Source organism: Vicugna pacos, chromosome 28 (assembly GCF_048564905.1).
Source record: "Vicugna pacos chromosome 28, VicPac4, whole genome shotgun sequence".
NCBI classification, from domain to species: domain Eukaryota; kingdom Metazoa; phylum Chordata; class Mammalia; order Artiodactyla; family Camelidae; genus Vicugna; species Vicugna pacos.
Genome location: NC_133014.1, coordinates 1628371 through 1644492, shown reverse-complemented (window position 1 = coordinate 1644492; position 16122 = coordinate 1628371). Strand labels below are relative to the sequence as shown.

Here is a 16122-nt window from a genome sequence, read left to right as displayed (position 1 = left end):
GATACAGGAGAGTTTCCTTGGACGCACCCCCAGGGGTACATTTGCTGGGTGGGAGGGCACGTGCGTGTTCACTAGGTGATGCCACATTGTTTTCATAATTAGTTCTTCCAGTAAAGTTTTATGCGCTTCCTCTTATATGTCTTTTGTTAAATCGATTCCTTGCTCCCTGATGTTTGTTGTTGTTACTGTAATTTCTGTCTGCTCTGGTTTTGAGAAAGGCATTTGACTTTTACCAGTTGATTTTATGATATCCTGCAGCCTTGCTAAAGTCTTGTTCCAAGAATTTGTGCTGAAATTCTTTTACGACAAGCATAGCATTTGAAAATCATGACAATTTTATTTATTTTCATTACTTAGACTTTTTTTTTCCCTGTCTTAAGAGCAGTGGTGAGTGGGTATTGCTCATGTTAAAAGTAAAGCTTTCATTGAATGAGAAGGGCTGTCAGTTCTGTCGGTGTTCATGTAGTTTTCCTTATGAGTTTCTCTTCTTCAAATTTTTAAAAAGTCCTGAATGATTGTTGCATCTCCACATTGCTTTTTCATTGCTTCTCTAGAAATTTTCATGTGATTTTTCTTCTTTCATCTGTTACAAATTTCAGGTAACATGAAAAGGTTTCTCTAATGCTGAAGCAGCTTTTCATTCCTGAGATTAAGCCCAGCTAGGTCATCATCACTGCTGTGTACTGCTGCCTTTGGTTTGCTCATAAATCCTTGGGGTTTTATCCTTGTGTTCGTGAATGAAATGGGTCTGTAGTCTTCCCTTTCTCATGCTGTCCTGTGGTTTTGGTGTCAAAATTAGACCATCCTTAGGGAATTAGTTAGGCGGTATTCCTTCTTTTCCTGTATTCTATTTCTCTTTCTGAAAAATTGGAATGGTTGAATCCTTTAAAGTTTGGTAGAACTTGTTTGTAAAGCCATCTGAACCTGAATTTTGTTTGTCTGGTTTTGATAGGAACATGTTAAACTACTGATTCAGAAATTCTTTAACAAATGGTTACATGAGTTTTCATTTTCTGTTTTTTGTTGATACTTTTAGTTTTCTAGGAATTTGTTTTAGTTGCTTTTACATTTACTGGACTATTGTATTTTTTTTTTACTACTTCTAATTTTATTTTCACGTACTGAAACAGATGTAAAACGTACCTGTTTAAAAAGTAAATTAATAATGTGATTATTGTACAAATTGTAGAATAGAACATTGTGAGAACCTTAGAAATGTGTTATCAAATCCCCTTCTAGAGGTGACCACAATCCTCAGTTTTGTGATAATTACTCTTCTCTGCTTTTCTTTTTTGCTTTACTTCAAAAAAGTTTTAAAAAATTATTATTTTTTAACTTTTGACTTGAAGTGAAGTGTAATGTATATGCAGAACAGTACAGATATCAAGCTTACAGCCTGATAACCTTTCACAAACTAAACATACCATGCAACTAAGCAGTGCTGGGATCGGCAGTCAAAGTCCAGCATGTTACAAACCCAGCATGTTACGTGCTGCCCCCGCACGTAAATCCCACAAGTCCCACAGCGGCGCCCACTGTCATTCCCCTTTTACACTCCTTTACAGGCGCCCATGAACTCCCTCTCAGCCCATCCCCCATGTGTCCTTGGGGTTAAGAGGGTGCTGCCTCCACCACTTCACCAGTTACAGGAATCCCAGGAGACTAGAGGAGGCTCTCTGGGCTGGCTGCTTCAGGGAAGCAGAGAGAAGCTCCCCAAAGACCAGGGCTGTCTCGAGGCTCCATTCTAGAGAACTGCTTAGTCAGTCCAAAGGTCTGAAAGGCACAAAGACAGCTCTCCATCCCTAGTTTGTTCAGGAATGCTGATGATGATGGGCTGTCCCACAGGCCTGTGGCCAAGCAGACTTGAGTGAAAAGAATGATGTGGGGGTTCCTGGGGACAGTGAGAGCTGGGGGCTCCCAGGAGCATCTGAGGACCATGTGTCAATGTGGAGGAAGATGTAGCCGGCCACCTGTGGATCCATAGCTCTTGGGGCCTCTTCCTCCTCCCTCTCAGGAGCCCTCTCTGTGCAGCAGCACAGACAAATAAGACTAAACTGGTCTTAGAACATTTCCAAACAAAACTTATTTTTATTCCCGTTTTACATATATCACCGCAAGGTGCTGCTCCCACCCACCTCCCCAGCCCTCCAACTCCCACCACCCCACCCCACCCTGGCCCTGATGGACCCCCCCCACCCCCTACATCAGCCAGGATCAGCACTGGATGAGAAAGAGCCCCTAAGCTCCCATGAGGGCCCGCTGGGGGGCTGGCACTGGAGGGTTATTACTTGTTGCAGTGCCTCTTCTTCCTCCTCCTCCTCACACTCCCTGCGACAAATGGGTCACACTTCCTCTTTTTTGGTTGTGAGGGTCGCACCAGCCCCAGAGTCAAGGCTGGTCTCCCAGAGATCCCGAGGTCAGGCTTGGTCTGGGGTAGCTTGTCATCAGACACCTGGCCTGCACACAGATCCCGCTTCCTGGACTTGGCAGCTGGTGCAGGAGCTGGGCTAAGGCTGATTCTATGAGGGGAGGGGGCTTGGGGGGCCTCCTGAGCTGCAGAGCAGAGAAATCTTAAGGGCCCTGGGGCAGAGCTGTGGGACTTCCCTCCCCAGGGCATCAGGCAGTACTGAGTAGCCAAGATAAAATCCAGGCTGGGGGCCGCCTCCTTGGCCTCACTGGACCCATCCTCTGGCCTTGGTCCTGCATCCTCCCTAAGAGGAGAGGCCTCTCTGAGATTTGAGGTGTCCCTGGGTCCCAGACTCGGTGCAGTGTGCCTTTGACCCTGGGGAGGAGAGAGGGGCTGTCCAGCCCGGGATGGAGGGAAACCCTCATGTCCTGGAGAGAGAAGACAGTGTTTTGACGTGTTCAGGCCACTCTCTGTTTCGTTGCACCTTGAAAGTTCCTCAGACTCAATCTCTGGTGGGCTATCTTCGTTGCTGACCCCCAGCTGGGGGCCTTCGTCATGCCTCTGGGCATCTTGTGTAACATCAGACTGATGAGGACTTGAGTCCAATCGGGGTGCACGGTGAGTGTTGGGCGCCCGCGCACCCAACTCCTCCTTCAGGGCCAGGAGTCGTTTCTACACCAGCTGATAGGAGGGCGGTGGTCAGTGACTGGCCCCGCATATATGGGTGAGGGCAGCAGGAGGGCCGGGCAGCCGATGATGGCGGTGAGGGGCTGTAGGGGGGATGCCTCCAGGACTCCAATCGAAGAACGCACACTGGCACTCCTGCTGTCCTCCTGGGCCTCGTTCCCGGCTGTGTGTCCTTCCTTTCTCTCTCGGCCCCCATCCTCTCCTTCCTACGGTCCTGCATTGCCCCAGTCCCTAGCAGGCCCTCCACAATGCCAGGCCTTCCAGGCAGGGAGGGTTGAGTAGAGCGCTGTGGGCCTCCTGTTCTGGCGTCCCATCCCTTCCTTGGCTCACCTGGGTCCTGCCTCACCTTGGTTCCCTCGGTGTCCTTTGCCTTCCTTCTTGTAACTGGGATCCCTCCCTCCCTAGTCTCCCTGAGTGTCCCTCCCTCCTCTGGCTCACCTCTTCAGGAGAGAGTCCTTCCTCCTGTTCTAACTCCTCAGCTAGGGCTAAGGGATCCAGCTGTGGTTCTGGGGAAAGCAAATGTGCCAGGAACTGAGGGTGAATGACGGCCTCCACCTAAGGTGGAAGGACAAGGCTGTGAGCATCCTTGGCCAGGAGTAACCAGTGAGCCACAAATACCTGCAGCGAAAGTGAACAGCAGAGACCCACTCTGTTCTCCTCCACAAGGTGGCATGTTTCAAACCACCGTGGCAATCGGCTACACACGGAGACACACTCACACACACAAAGCTCAGGGACAAGTAGCCGAGCTTAAGTCCCAAAGGCCTGGGCTGAACCCCATTCCTGGGTGCTGAGAGTGCCAGTCCGTGGAATCTTGCAGCCCCGAGGCTGCAGGCCCAGCCCACCTTGGTGACAAAGTCTCCCTGGGAACACAGCTGGTCCATGTAGCTCAGGAGGCCCGGGTCCGGGTGGGTCCCGTCCTCTGGGCATTCTGCATCTGTCTCCCCAGTGGCCGAGTGGACAGGCCCCAGCAGCTCCTCCAAGATGTCCTCATACTCCTTGACAGCCTCCAGGGGAATCTCCTTGGGTGCCTTGGTCTCCCGGGGCCGCTGGGATCTGTGTGGCTGCGGGTGGGCGGGTTTGGCCCTGGGGCCGGCTTTCCTGGGCACAGAGGCTAAGGCAGAGCGGGAGGAGAAAAGGAGGGTGAGGGGCTCCCGCGTCCAGCGCCTGAGCACGGAGTGCGCTTGTCGGGGAGCGCCGTGTTTGGGGGACGTGGACGTGGGTGTGGGTGGGGTCAGGACCACCTGTGTCTTCCCCCACTGTGATGGGGGTGAGGAGGGAGAGGTAAGTGGGAGCAGCTAAGAGAGCCACGTGTGTGAGGAAGTGTGCAACCTCCAACTTTTTCAAAGGTCTCCCCATCCTGCCCTCTTCTGAGGAAGACTTTCTGTGGGGCCCTCAGACAGGGAAGTGGGAGAGGAGTTGAACAGCAGACCAGGTCAATACCCCGTAGTGACAAAGTGCAGCCGAGACCCCCTCTGGGTGGCTGTTGAGGTGGAAAGACCAGTGCCCCCCTTGAGGGAAGAGGACTGACGTGGGGACAGTGGCCATCCCTAGGTCCCTGTTACCTTTGCGTCCGGCTCCAGTGGGCACGTGGGTACCTTGCTGCAGGCCCACTTTTGGGTCTGGGGGCCCCTGAGGTTCCGACTCCGGTGGGGCTGGAGGAGGCAGGCACTGCACCCACTTCATGCACTGCAGTTGCTGAAGTTGTATCTCCTCCTCTGCCTCAAATTCCTTGAACCTGAGGGATTAGGGTGGCCCAGGCCATGCTGAGAAAAAGTCCTGGGCTCTGGAGGCCACCCAGGGTGCAGAGATGGAGGGATCAGGAGAGGATGTGCTGGGGGCGGTCAAGGCCCTGTGAGGTGGTGTCCCCAGCGGGGAGCTGTTGGGGCAAATACCAGATCTGGGGACACCCGTGCCTCCCCAGCACTGCAGGGCGTTCAACGGCATAGACCCAGGTCGCTGAATTGAACCAGGCCTGCGTGGAAGGCCCACAGGGGACCATCCACTTGCCCCCTGCCCGTGTCCAGAAACACAGGAAGGGCTGACAGCCAGAGGCCAGATCAGGCAGGTGTTCCCCACGGGGGTCCTTGCCCGGATCCAGGATCCTGGGCTGATGCTGAGAGTCCTGGAACATAAACCTGGAAACTGGGCCCAGGAGAGGTTGTAGGATGTGGACCCTAAGGTTAGTGGAGAGGCTTTCCTTTCCTCTGAGAAGTGCTTGTTTGTTTTGGTTTTTCAAATGAAGGGTTTACCCCGAAGAAGTTTCATGAAGAGCCAGTGACCCTTGTGGTAAGAGACACGCTGGCTTCCCCAGCCTCTCTGGGAGGGACACCAGGTTACCCAGTCCGGCCACACTTCAGGAGGAGAGAGGGTTCCAAATGCCATGTGAGTGGCCTCCAGGCCCCCAGCACTAAGGAGGCAGCAGGCTGGTGGGTGGAACATGTTTCCCTGCACAGCCGCGAGGGCTGGAGTTTGACCGCACTGGGCTCACAGTTTCCCCGCTCCACCCCGAGTGAGCCCTTCATCAAGGCAAAAGAAGGCCACATCAGGGAAGGGCGGAGCCCTGGGCAGAGGACGAATAGACCCAAGCTGTCAAGGTGTGGGAGAGGCTTCTGGAATGTAGTCCGGCCTCTGGGCTGCGGGGACCCTGTGCTGGGGGAGCTGCCTCCTCCCTCCTCCTCTCTGACCACAGCCAGATCCTGCCCTGGGGTGTCGCCCTCACCCACCGCAGCCCTTGGGTCCAGGACGCGGACTCACTTTGCCGCCATCTCGTAATACATCATTCGGTCGAAGTTGCTCATGCGCTCCCATTCCTGCTCGGCCCGCTGCAGTCCCTCCTCCAGCGTCATAGTGGGCTTGAGTCGGGCCAGGGATCGAAGCACTGGGCTGTAAGCCGTCAAGGTCAGTCTCAGTGAACAGCCCATTCCCCACCAGCCTGACCCCACCTGGCATCATGGACCGCACATCCCCCAACACAGCATGACTGAGCGTCAGGAGGAGCAGAGGCAGGTATCTGGGAGTCAAAGACAGGCCTTCCTGGCTACTGTTGTCACCCCCTCCCACTCACTGAAGGGAGACCATACACTCCCACGCCATAGCTGGGACACGGTGCCTTGGAGAGCTCTTTTCCTCTTCACGACTGACTTTTCATAACACAGATCCCTGTCATCTCTGAGGTCTGGCCTGTGCCAGGGAATCTGATACCACTTCACAGATGAGCCCAAGTGGGCTCCTGCCCAATCCTCTGAATCAGCTGTAATTGTGCCCGTGTCAGGGAACACCCAGGAGAGGTAAAGACACCCAGAGGGGAAGAGGACTCGGGGCTGTCAGGGGCTGGGGGGCTGGTGGGGTGGGGGGGAGTGCGTGCTCTGGATCCAGGGTTTTACTTTGAAGAAAGGAATAGTGTGAGCCTGCATGGTAGCGATGGTCGCATGGCATCGTGAAGGCATCTAGTGCTCCTGAATTGCACAATTTCAGAGGGACAAAGTCTATATTTTATTAAAAGAAACTTAAAAAGGCAAAATAAAGGATGCCATAACCGACATGAAAGAAACAGAGGGAAGTGAAGAAAAACCAAACACAAACCACTTCAGGGGAATGGAAGTCAAGGTCGGGTGCGGGAGGGGATTCATGGTGGGATTTTGAAGAAGAAGGTGCGGGTGGGCGCAGAGGGGGCTTAGCCCCAGGGGCTGGTGACGCCTGAACTGGGTGTCCGTGGCCCAGCGGTCCGGCTGCAGGTGCAGCATCTTCAGGACCTTCGGAAGCAGCAGGAGCTGCGGGACCTTCAGGAGTAGCAGGAGCTGCGGGATCGTCAGGAGCAGCAGGAGCAACAGGAGGGAGCTCGGGGTCTCCTGCTGGATCCTGATGGTCCTGGTTTTGGTCTGTGGCATCTTCCCCTGCCCCCGCCTGCTCTGGATCTGTGACTGTTGGAAGTGGAGAGAGCTTTCAGTCTCGAGAAGGTGCTCGCTCATGCTGTGAGAGAGGAAAACTTGACCCACGTGCCTCCCTTTCCGTGGGCCTCCTCAAGGACAGACATATTCCCAGAGCTTTCCGGACAGCTCCCACCCAGCAAGTGCCCACAGGATGTGTTTTGTGACTGAACTCTTCTAGACAGGTGGTCTGAGGCCAATCTTTGCTCTGGTGCCAGCAGCAGCCTCTGGGGACGCCTCCCTGTGTGGCCCAGCCCTGGGCCCTCCGTCACCTATGCACATGCACCAGCCCCGCCCTTCTCACCTTCGCGCTCTGCCTCGGTGGGCTCCTGGTTCTCCACCTGACTCCCAGGGAGGTGCTCCAGGCAGAGCCGGATCTGCTGAGCTGCCTGTCACCCGCAGGCCTGTCACACCTGGCGTGACGCCTGGGCGGTTTCTGGGGAGGAGGCCGTCATGATGTCGGGGACCCCTCCGTGTGCACACTCACCCGGAGCTGGTGCTGGCCCTGAGAAGCGTGCACCGGCCTCTCAGTCGGGGAGGCAGCGCGGGTGTCCTCACCCAGCGGCTCCTGCAGTGTCCGGCTCTGCAATGACAGTGACCGGCAGCCGGCCCGGCCCGGAGGCCTCAGAACCCTGCCCGGCCAGGACCACACCTGCTTCTGCCCGCTCGGCCCTCTGCTGGCAGATCAGACTGGGGCCTCCTTCAGCTCAGACGGCCACCGGGGAGGGAAGAGACACAGCCAGAGGGCATGGGGTTCGACTCGGGCGGCAGGGCCCTGCCTGGCTCGCCACAGCCCAGCCCGCCAGTTGGGACTCGGGGTGCGGACACGACCGGCCCCCCAGGCCTCTGACCTGCTCGTGCTTGAGGCAGGCCCCCCAACCCCCACCCCACCATGACTGCCCACCTCCACCAGGAAGGAGAAGGGGATGTGGGGCTATACCCGGGTGGGGTTTGAGTGGTGGCCCGGCCTGGGCGGGCCTGCCCCGGGCCTCCCTGGGTTACCTTTGGGTCCCTGTGGCCAAACGGCCAGAGGCGCCTGGGGTGAGAGCTGACCCAGCGCCGTCACCGCTGGCCCAGCCCCTCGCTGTGGGCCTTCCGGGGGCCGCGGCCTCGGGGTGTTGGGACGCAGCAGAACATGTGTGACTGAGTTGAGCTGAGTTCACCAACCGAGTGAGCTGAGTAGGGGCTTCTCGACAGAGGGGGTGCCCGGTGACCTCGGTTCTAAGTTCTGTTGGGTTCTGCTGCCAGGGAAGTGAGGTCACTTCCTGGGGTCCCCTTCCCCAAGCTTCCTCCTTACACAAAGCTCCCCCAGGGCCTCTCTGGGCTGCTGACTGCTCACCTCCCAGCCCGTGCCATGTCCACACACAGTGACACCAACTCAGCCCCCCTCCCCAGTACCCTGCGGAGGCCTGGATGCAGCCAGGGCACCAGCTCTGAGGACGCGGCTGGGTTCGGACCCCGCCCCCCCTCGTCAGCAGTGCTGTCACCCTGGACGAGCCGCCTGCCCCTCAGGGTCTCCCCGGTCCCCTGTTGGCACGGTGGGGTTCATCCTGGCCCCTCCTTCCTGGGGAAGCCATCGTGTCTCCAGAGCCACAAACACCTACTGCACCTGTCAGCCCCGCGGGCTGGCATCACGGGGAGCTCATGCACAGACTCAGCAAAGGGAGGGCCCCACAGAGGGCTTGCGGAGCGCAGAGCACACCTCACGCAGGCTGGGGTCTGCCCTGGTGTCCGGAGAAAGTCACTCCCCTTGCCGCCTGCTTCCAAGCTCCCTGTCGGGGCGTGGGGGGCGGGGGGGGGGGTGAGAAATTGCATATAACTGTGACTTCGTTCTCGCTGGCATACCACCTCCTGGGTCATTCTGTCATGTTTAGATTCAGGCCCAGTGTCTCATCTCGGCCTCTAGGGTGGGCTGCCCCACAGTGCTCTCTGCTTTTATGCCTTCTGGTTACGTGTCCGTGTGTGACCCCCCCACACACACACACGCACCCTCCCCTGCAGGGTGGATGGACATCGGGACCGGGTTCTGACGTGCAGAGTGACGTGTGAAGATGGGCGTGACTTCTGCTCCAGCGTTCCTTCTCCCTCTCTCTGTCTCTCTGCGCCTGTCTTGTCTCTCTCCCTCTCTCTCTTTCTCTCTCTCCCTCTGCCTCTCTGTGTTTCAGTCTCTCTGTCTCTTTTCCTGGATGTCTGTGCGTATACATTTACGTGCGTGTATGTGTATTTGCGTGTTTATATTGTTAGGGCCCAGGGCAGGTCACTTGTGAAAGTGCCTTGATGACATACTGATTCTTTTCATGTTACTGAAAAAAAAAAAAAAACTTCTTTGCAAGTTGTGCGAGCACTTTGGTGGGGTCAGCTCTAAGGATCGGCACTGCCGGGGAAAGGCTGCTGCGCCTGTGTCCCTTTGATGCGTCCTGCACACTGTTTCCCTGGAGAGGTGTTTCTGTTCTCTCGTCCCTCCGGGGGATCTGCTGGGGCCTCTGCCTCCTCACGTTGTCACCAGGGCTGGCTGTCACCAGGCTAAAGACCTGCCAGCGTCATGGTGACCAGTGCTGTCCCTCCACAGTGTGTCCGTCCGCCCGTGTCCTCCCCCGAGAGGTCGAGCACGTCTTAACACACACTGGCCACCTGCCCTGCCTCTCTTTGGAACCGCCCGTGTGTGTTCTGTTTGTTCAGAGCACTGGGTTTCGAGAGGTTTTTGGACCCCGGGGATATGTAGCCTTTCTCCAACCTTGGGTTCTGAGGAACGCTTCTTCCGGGTCGTGGTTGGTCTTTCTGGCTATATTTCTGGGCTTTTGCTGGTTTCTTGATTTGCTTGGTTTTGTTTTTGCCCCAGGGAAGAGCTAAGCATCTCCCTTCTGTCTTCTGCCTGTGGTGTCACAGGGGGAAGGGCAGTGCCTCCCCCGAGGTTATGCACAGAGTTACTGAAAGGGCTTCATTTTGTGCATCACATCTTTAGCCCACCTGGATTTCCCTTTCAAATAATAAAAATGCTATTTCAAGTGAAAACAAAACAAAACATCACCAGCCGCTGCTTGAACCATGTTGGCAGGCAAATGAAGCCATCTTGTATATGATTTCATTGATAGGGCACCCCCAGTATAGGTAAAAACCTGAGGGAGAAACAGGATTAGGGTTTGTTACGGGAGAGCGAGGATGTGTGGTGTGCTTTGGATACAAGCTTTTTGTTCGAGGAAGAAAGTAGGCTGAAACCAGTGGTGTTGGTCTCACGGCGTTGTGAGTGCACTTAATGCTCCTCGATTGTAGAACTTAAAGTTGGAAAAGGGTAAAGTATATTAGTATAAACTTAAAAGTCCAAAAGGTGATAGTGTAATAGAAAAGAACTTACGTGACTCCATATTTGATCTGTTGTTCTGGCTCTAACCCTGTGCCCCATTTTCTAGGCTTAGTCTTGCTCGCTCTGCACCTGTTGTAAAACAATGTTGCCTTTAGTCCCTCTGGGAAACAGGAGAGCCTATTGTGAAGGCTCTGACCTTTAAGGATATTAACACTTTTGCACTCCTATAGAGAGAAGTTGCAGAAGAGAAAATGATGTTGGTTTTGTTAGAGGTTTCACAGGGGCACCCTGATCTGACCCACGTGGACAGCTGCAGATCAAGACAATGGCAGACTAATGTCCTGGGGAACCATCTTTCCCAAATCAAACTTTAAGCTCCTTTTGTACTAAAAAGGGGAGAGGGTATGGTTGGTTGTTGCAGACTTCCTGGTGTAGGATTTCTTTGTTCTTTGAATGCTTTGTTCTTACAGCTGTCCACATGGGTCAGACAAAAAGGTCCCTGTAAAACCTCCAACAAAACAGAGGTGATTTTCTACTCTGCAAGTTGTTAACTTTATAGGAGTGCAAAAGTGTTAATATCCTTAAAGGTCAGAGCCTTCACAATAGGCTCTCCTGTTTCCCAGAGGGACTAAAGGCAACATTATTTTACAACAGGTGCAGAGCCAGGAAGACAGCCTACAGAATAGGATACAGAGTGAAAGGAAAGGAATAGATCTAATACGGAGTCAGATAGCTTTTTTTCTATCACAGAGCCTTTTGGTGAGGGGTAAGGGGATGTTTCTAGGCAGGTCCTCCTCTTCCCAAGGCTGCGGATCAGGCAGGAGCCCTGCCTCATTCACCATGACCGTGGACCTGATCTCCCGCAGAGTAAGGAACAATCATCATTGATTAAAGTTACCTGTCAAAGTCCCTTGAATTACCTGTAAAGTGTAGGGGTGGTGTGGGGAGGCTGGCAGGGGATATCTCATTGGCCCATCGAAGGTCAGCCTCCCTAGATACAAGGGACCAGCTTTGTGGCGGGTTCCTAGGTGTCTTGGCCAACCTGGGCTGCCTGCTTTGCTCTCCAGCCTTGGGCTCCCAACGTGGAACTTTCAGAGTTCCCATCCCTCTTCCCTTTTCCCCTGGCACAAATGAACAGGATCCCTGCACTCACCCGGCCTGGGCCCAGGCTACTCACAGAGCCCCATGCACACAGCCAACAGCCTGCTGTCCATCCCAGGGCTCAGCTGCACCCTTGCCCCTACCCGGCAGGTCCGGAAGCCCAGTGTATCACCAACAGGGCCATCAACAACCCAAGGCCCAGGCCAGTGGCAGAGAGCCCGAGAGCACCCTGACCCACCTGCTTAGATGAGGTACAGGGTGCGGGGGTTAGGGCGCCGGGGCCGGAATTAGAACCGCCTTCAGCCCAGCCAGCAGAGCCCTGTAACTTTGGACACTAGCCATGCAGCTGCACAGCAGGCCAGATCCCTGCTGGTGGCAATCGCCATGGTGATCGGAGCCCTACTTCCCCGCCCCACCTGTGGGCTGAGGAGGTGAGCTCAGGGTAGGAGTGCACTCTCAGTAAGAGGGGATGCCACAGTGAGGGGGACAGGCTGAGGGGTGAGGAGCCGCTCGGTAGTAGAACTGACCTATCTAAGAGGTGAGGGGGACCATCTTGGGATGTTGTGTGAGCTTGGAGCATTGGGGCCATGTACCTAGAAGGGTGGAGTGTTGGGGCGGGGACTTTGGTGTGAGGAGGCTTGTCTTGGGGGTCCCTGCAGAGACTGGGCCTGGCGGGCAGCTTGAGAGGGCAGTAGACAAAGACTGAGAGTGGGGCTGGGCTGTGTGGCCTGGCACAGGCTGGTGGTGATTGGTCGGTGGTGGGGTGAGGGCTATGGGGATGAAGACGGGAAGGGGCGGGGAGGGCAAGAGGTTGCGCCTGCCCCATGGCCCGGCCCATCTTCATCCCTTACACTTTGAGCCCAAGGCCGGTGGTCTGCGCTGCCAGGCGGAGGGGGAGGGGCGCGCACGCGCGGATGCACAGAGGCGCGAACGCCGCAACCCGCCCAGTGCGCGTGGAAGCCGGGCGAGAGCTGGATTCTCCTGGACCAGCTCCCCGAGGAGAAACACGGCCTGGGGTCCGGGTCGCCACGTGCCCCTTGTCTCCACAGCCGCCGGGCAGGTAAAGGGGCGCTGATGGGGGCGCGCAGGTCGGGGAGCCACCGGTGAGGCCTGCCATGCTTTGGGGAGGCGCACAGGGAGGGGTGCGTGGGTGCGGCCCTAGCTGCGCGGCTCCTTAGGATCTTCAGGTGGGTCCAGGGCCAGTCACTGGTTCGTGTTGCCCCCCACCCTTTGGTAGTCCCTGAACCCCTCCGTGTTTGGGAAAGCGGGTGCAGCTTCGGGAGGTGGGAGGGTGCCTGACAGCCCCGGAGCACCTGCGACCTGCCCTCAGACCGTGGCCTGCTCCCAGGGGGCGGGTGCGGTGCGGTCTCCGGGCCGCGGCGGCTGCGGCCGCGGTGGCATGGGGGCTGCCCCATGCGAGCCCCTGGATGTGTACCCTAGTCCCCCGCGGCCTGGGTTCGGGCGGTCTGTGTTTCCCCATGTTCGCGGGGTGCACGTGTGGCAGGCAGCCTTCTCCTGGGAGGCGGGTGCGGTGCTGTCAGGTTGCGGGGGGGTTGGGGGGGCAGCGGCTTGTGCCTCCACTGCCGGGAAAGGGGTCTGCCCCTGCCAGCCTGTTGATTTGCTCCCATCTCTGGCGGCCTGGCCTAGGGGCGGCCTCTAATGCCCCAGGTTCGTGGGACTCAGGTTACTGATCAGTCTGCTCCTGAGGGGCGGGCGCCGTGCGGTCAGTGTGTGGGGGCAGCGGGAGCAGCAGTGGGAAATGGGAGCAAATCCCCGCGGTCGCACGGGGCAGCGCCGATCCCGCCATCTTCGCCGCTGTCGCCCCCCCCCCCCGACAGCACAGCGCTCGCCTTGCAGGAGCAGGCTGGCCTGTAACCTGTGACCCGCGAACCTGGGGTAGCAGAGGCCGCCCCCAGGACAGGCCGTGGGGGAGATGGGGACAAGTGGACCAGTTCACCAGGGGCAGTGCCCCTCTCCATGCCGCTACCCCAGCTTTGCGGGACCTTTGTTTCCAGGTCAGTTGGCTATTGGGAGGGAGGCAGGTGCCGTGCGGTTTGGGGGCGGCAGCGGAGAGGGTTGCTGTCCCCCGGGAGCAGGTGGACTTGCTCCCACCTCCCCCTGGCCTGTCCTGGGGGCGGCCTCTGTTACCCCAGGTTGGAAGGACGCATGTCTTCATCTCAACCTGCTCCTGGGAGGAGGACACAGTGCAGTCAAGGGCAGCGTCAGATACAGGCAAGGACTTCCCAGGACTGGGCTGTAGCCCAGGATAACTAATTTTCCTTTCCTCTTTTGCTTCCTCAGTTGGTGGCTGTAGTGGTTTCTCCATTATAGGTTGTTACCAGCTATTGAACATAGGTTTTTGTGCTACACGGAAGAAACTTTTTAAAAAATCTGTTTTTATATATAGTGTAATATTTGTAAATCGTCAACTCCCAAATTTATCCCTTCCCACCCCCTTTCCCTGGTAACCATGAGATTGTTCACTAAGTCTGCAAGTCTGTTTCTGTTTTGTAGATGAGTTCATAGTGACTTTTTTTTTTTAGATTGCACATGTGAGTGATATAATATGGTATTTTTCTCTTTCTGGCTCATTTCACTTAGAATGATGACCTTTAGGTCTATCCATGTTGCTGCAAATGGTGTTATTTGATCCTTTTTATGGCAGAGTAGTGTTCCACTGTATAACAATACCACAACTTCTTTATCCAGTCATCTGTTGCTTCATTTAGGTTGCTTCCATGTCTTGACTATTATATAGAGTGGTGCTTTGAATACTGAGGTGCAAGTATCTTTTCGCATTGGAATTCCCTCCAGATAAATACCCAGAAGTGGGATTACTGGATCATTGGGTAAGTCTGTTTTTCGTTTTTTGAGGAATTTCCATACTGTTTTCCATAACGGCTACACCAAACTACATTCCCACCAGCAGTGTAAGAGGGTTTCCTTTTCTCCACACTCTCCAGCATTTAATTTAACTTCAAGAAGTTCTGAGTGATGGCCATTCTGACAGGTTTGAGGTCATACCTCATTGTAGTTTTGATTTGCGTTTCTGTGATATTTAGTGATATTGAGCAATTTTACATGTGCCTGGTGGCCATTTGCAGTCTTTATTGGAGAAATGCTTGCTTAGGTCTCCTGCCCACTTTTGGATTGGGTGGTTTGTTTTTTGTTACTAAGTTTTGTGAGCTGTTTATATATTCTGGAAATTAAGCCTTTGTGAGTCGAGTCATTAACAAATATTTTCTCCCATTCTGTAGGTTGCCGTTTTGTTTTGCTTTTGGTTTCCTTTGCTGTGCAAAAGCTTGTAAGTTCAGTTAGGTCCCATTTGTTTATTTTTGCTTTTATTGCTGGGGTAGACTGCCCTAGGAGAACATTGCTGAGATGTATGTCAAGTAGTGTTTTACGTATGTTTTCTTCTAAAAGGTTTATAGTGTCTTGTCTGCATGTTTAAGTCTTTAAGCCATTTTGAATTTATTTTTGTGTATGGTGTGAGAGTATTGTAATTTCATTGGTTTACATGCAGCTGTCCAGTTTTCCCTACACCATTTGCTGAAGAGACTGTTTTTATTCCATTGTATATTTTTGCCTCCTTTGTCAAAGATTAATTGATGAAAAGTTTGTGGGTTTGCTTCTGGGCTCTCTGTTCTGTTCCATTGATGTATATGTCTGTTTTTGTATCAGTACATGCTATTTTGATTGTAGTTCTGTATTGTCTGAAGTCTCAAAGGGTTATTGCTCTAGTTTCATTCTTTTTTTTCAGTAATGCTTTGGTAATTCTAGGTCTTTTGTGATTCCATATACATTTTAGTATTATCTGTTCTAATTCTGTGAAAAATGTCCTGAGTAATTTGATAGGAGTCACATTAAATCTTTAGATTGCTTTGGACAGTATGGCCATTTTAGCAATATTAATTCTTCCAATGCAAGAACATGGAGTATCTTTCCATTTCTTTAAGTCCTGTTTAAAGTCCTTAGTGTTTTGTAGGTCTCTGCTTATGTCTTTCACGTCCTGGGTCAGATTTATTTGTAAGTATTTTATATTTTTGGATGCAGTTTTAAAACATATTATTACTTTTGTGAAAAGAAATGCCACTGATTTCTGTATGTTGATGTTGTATTCTGCTGCCTTGCTGAATTCTATTAGCTCTAGCAGTTTGTGTGTGGAGCCTTTAGGATTTTCTATAAATAGTATGTCATCCGCATATACTGGCAGTTTTATTTCTTTTCCAATTTGAATCTCTTAATTGTTGTTTAATTACTATGGCTAGGACTTCCAATACTATATTGACTAGAAGTGGTGAGAGTGGGCATCCTTGTCTTGTTCCAGATTTTAGTGGAAAAGCTTTTAGCTTTTCACTGTACAATACTGTGCTGGCTGTGGGTTTGTCATAAGTAGCTTTTATTATGTTGAGATATGTTCACTGTATATACCCACTTTGGGAAGACCACGGGCTCAGTGTGGTCAGGGGGCTGGGAGGATGGCAGCAGCACTACAGGTGTTGGGAGGATGGGGGCTGCCCCTTGTGAGCCAGTCATTTGCTCCCATCTGCCCCAGGGCATGGCCTTGGGGCGGCCTAGTTGCCCCGGGTTCACTGGACCCATGTCCTTAGGTCAGTCTGCTCCCAGGACGCTGGCATGGTGCAGTCAGGGGCGTTGGCGGCAGTGGCAGGATGGGGGCTGCTCTGTGCAAGCCCTTG

General features: G+C 54.0%; 2 protein-coding genes across 2 annotated transcripts in view; one reads left to right on the top strand and one right to left on the bottom strand.

Annotated features, from left to right (window-relative positions):
* LOC102527463 (coiled-coil domain-containing protein 144A-like) overlaps positions 1-16122 on the top strand; it is a 192131-nt gene that overhangs the window by 48322 nt on the left and 127687 nt on the right.
* LOC140690060 (NUT family member 2-like) lies at positions 2231-12542 on the bottom strand. Its single transcript, XM_072951580.1, has 7 exons — positions 12277-12542; positions 7328-7492; positions 5852-5980; positions 4660-4832; positions 3940-4208; positions 3533-3649; positions 2231-2835 (listed from the first exon to the last, which is right to left on the bottom strand). The coding sequence occupies exons 1-7, from the start codon at positions 12540-12542 to the stop codon at positions 2617-2619; spliced, it is 1338 nt and encodes a 445-aa protein (XP_072807681.1). The 3' UTR covers positions 2231-2616.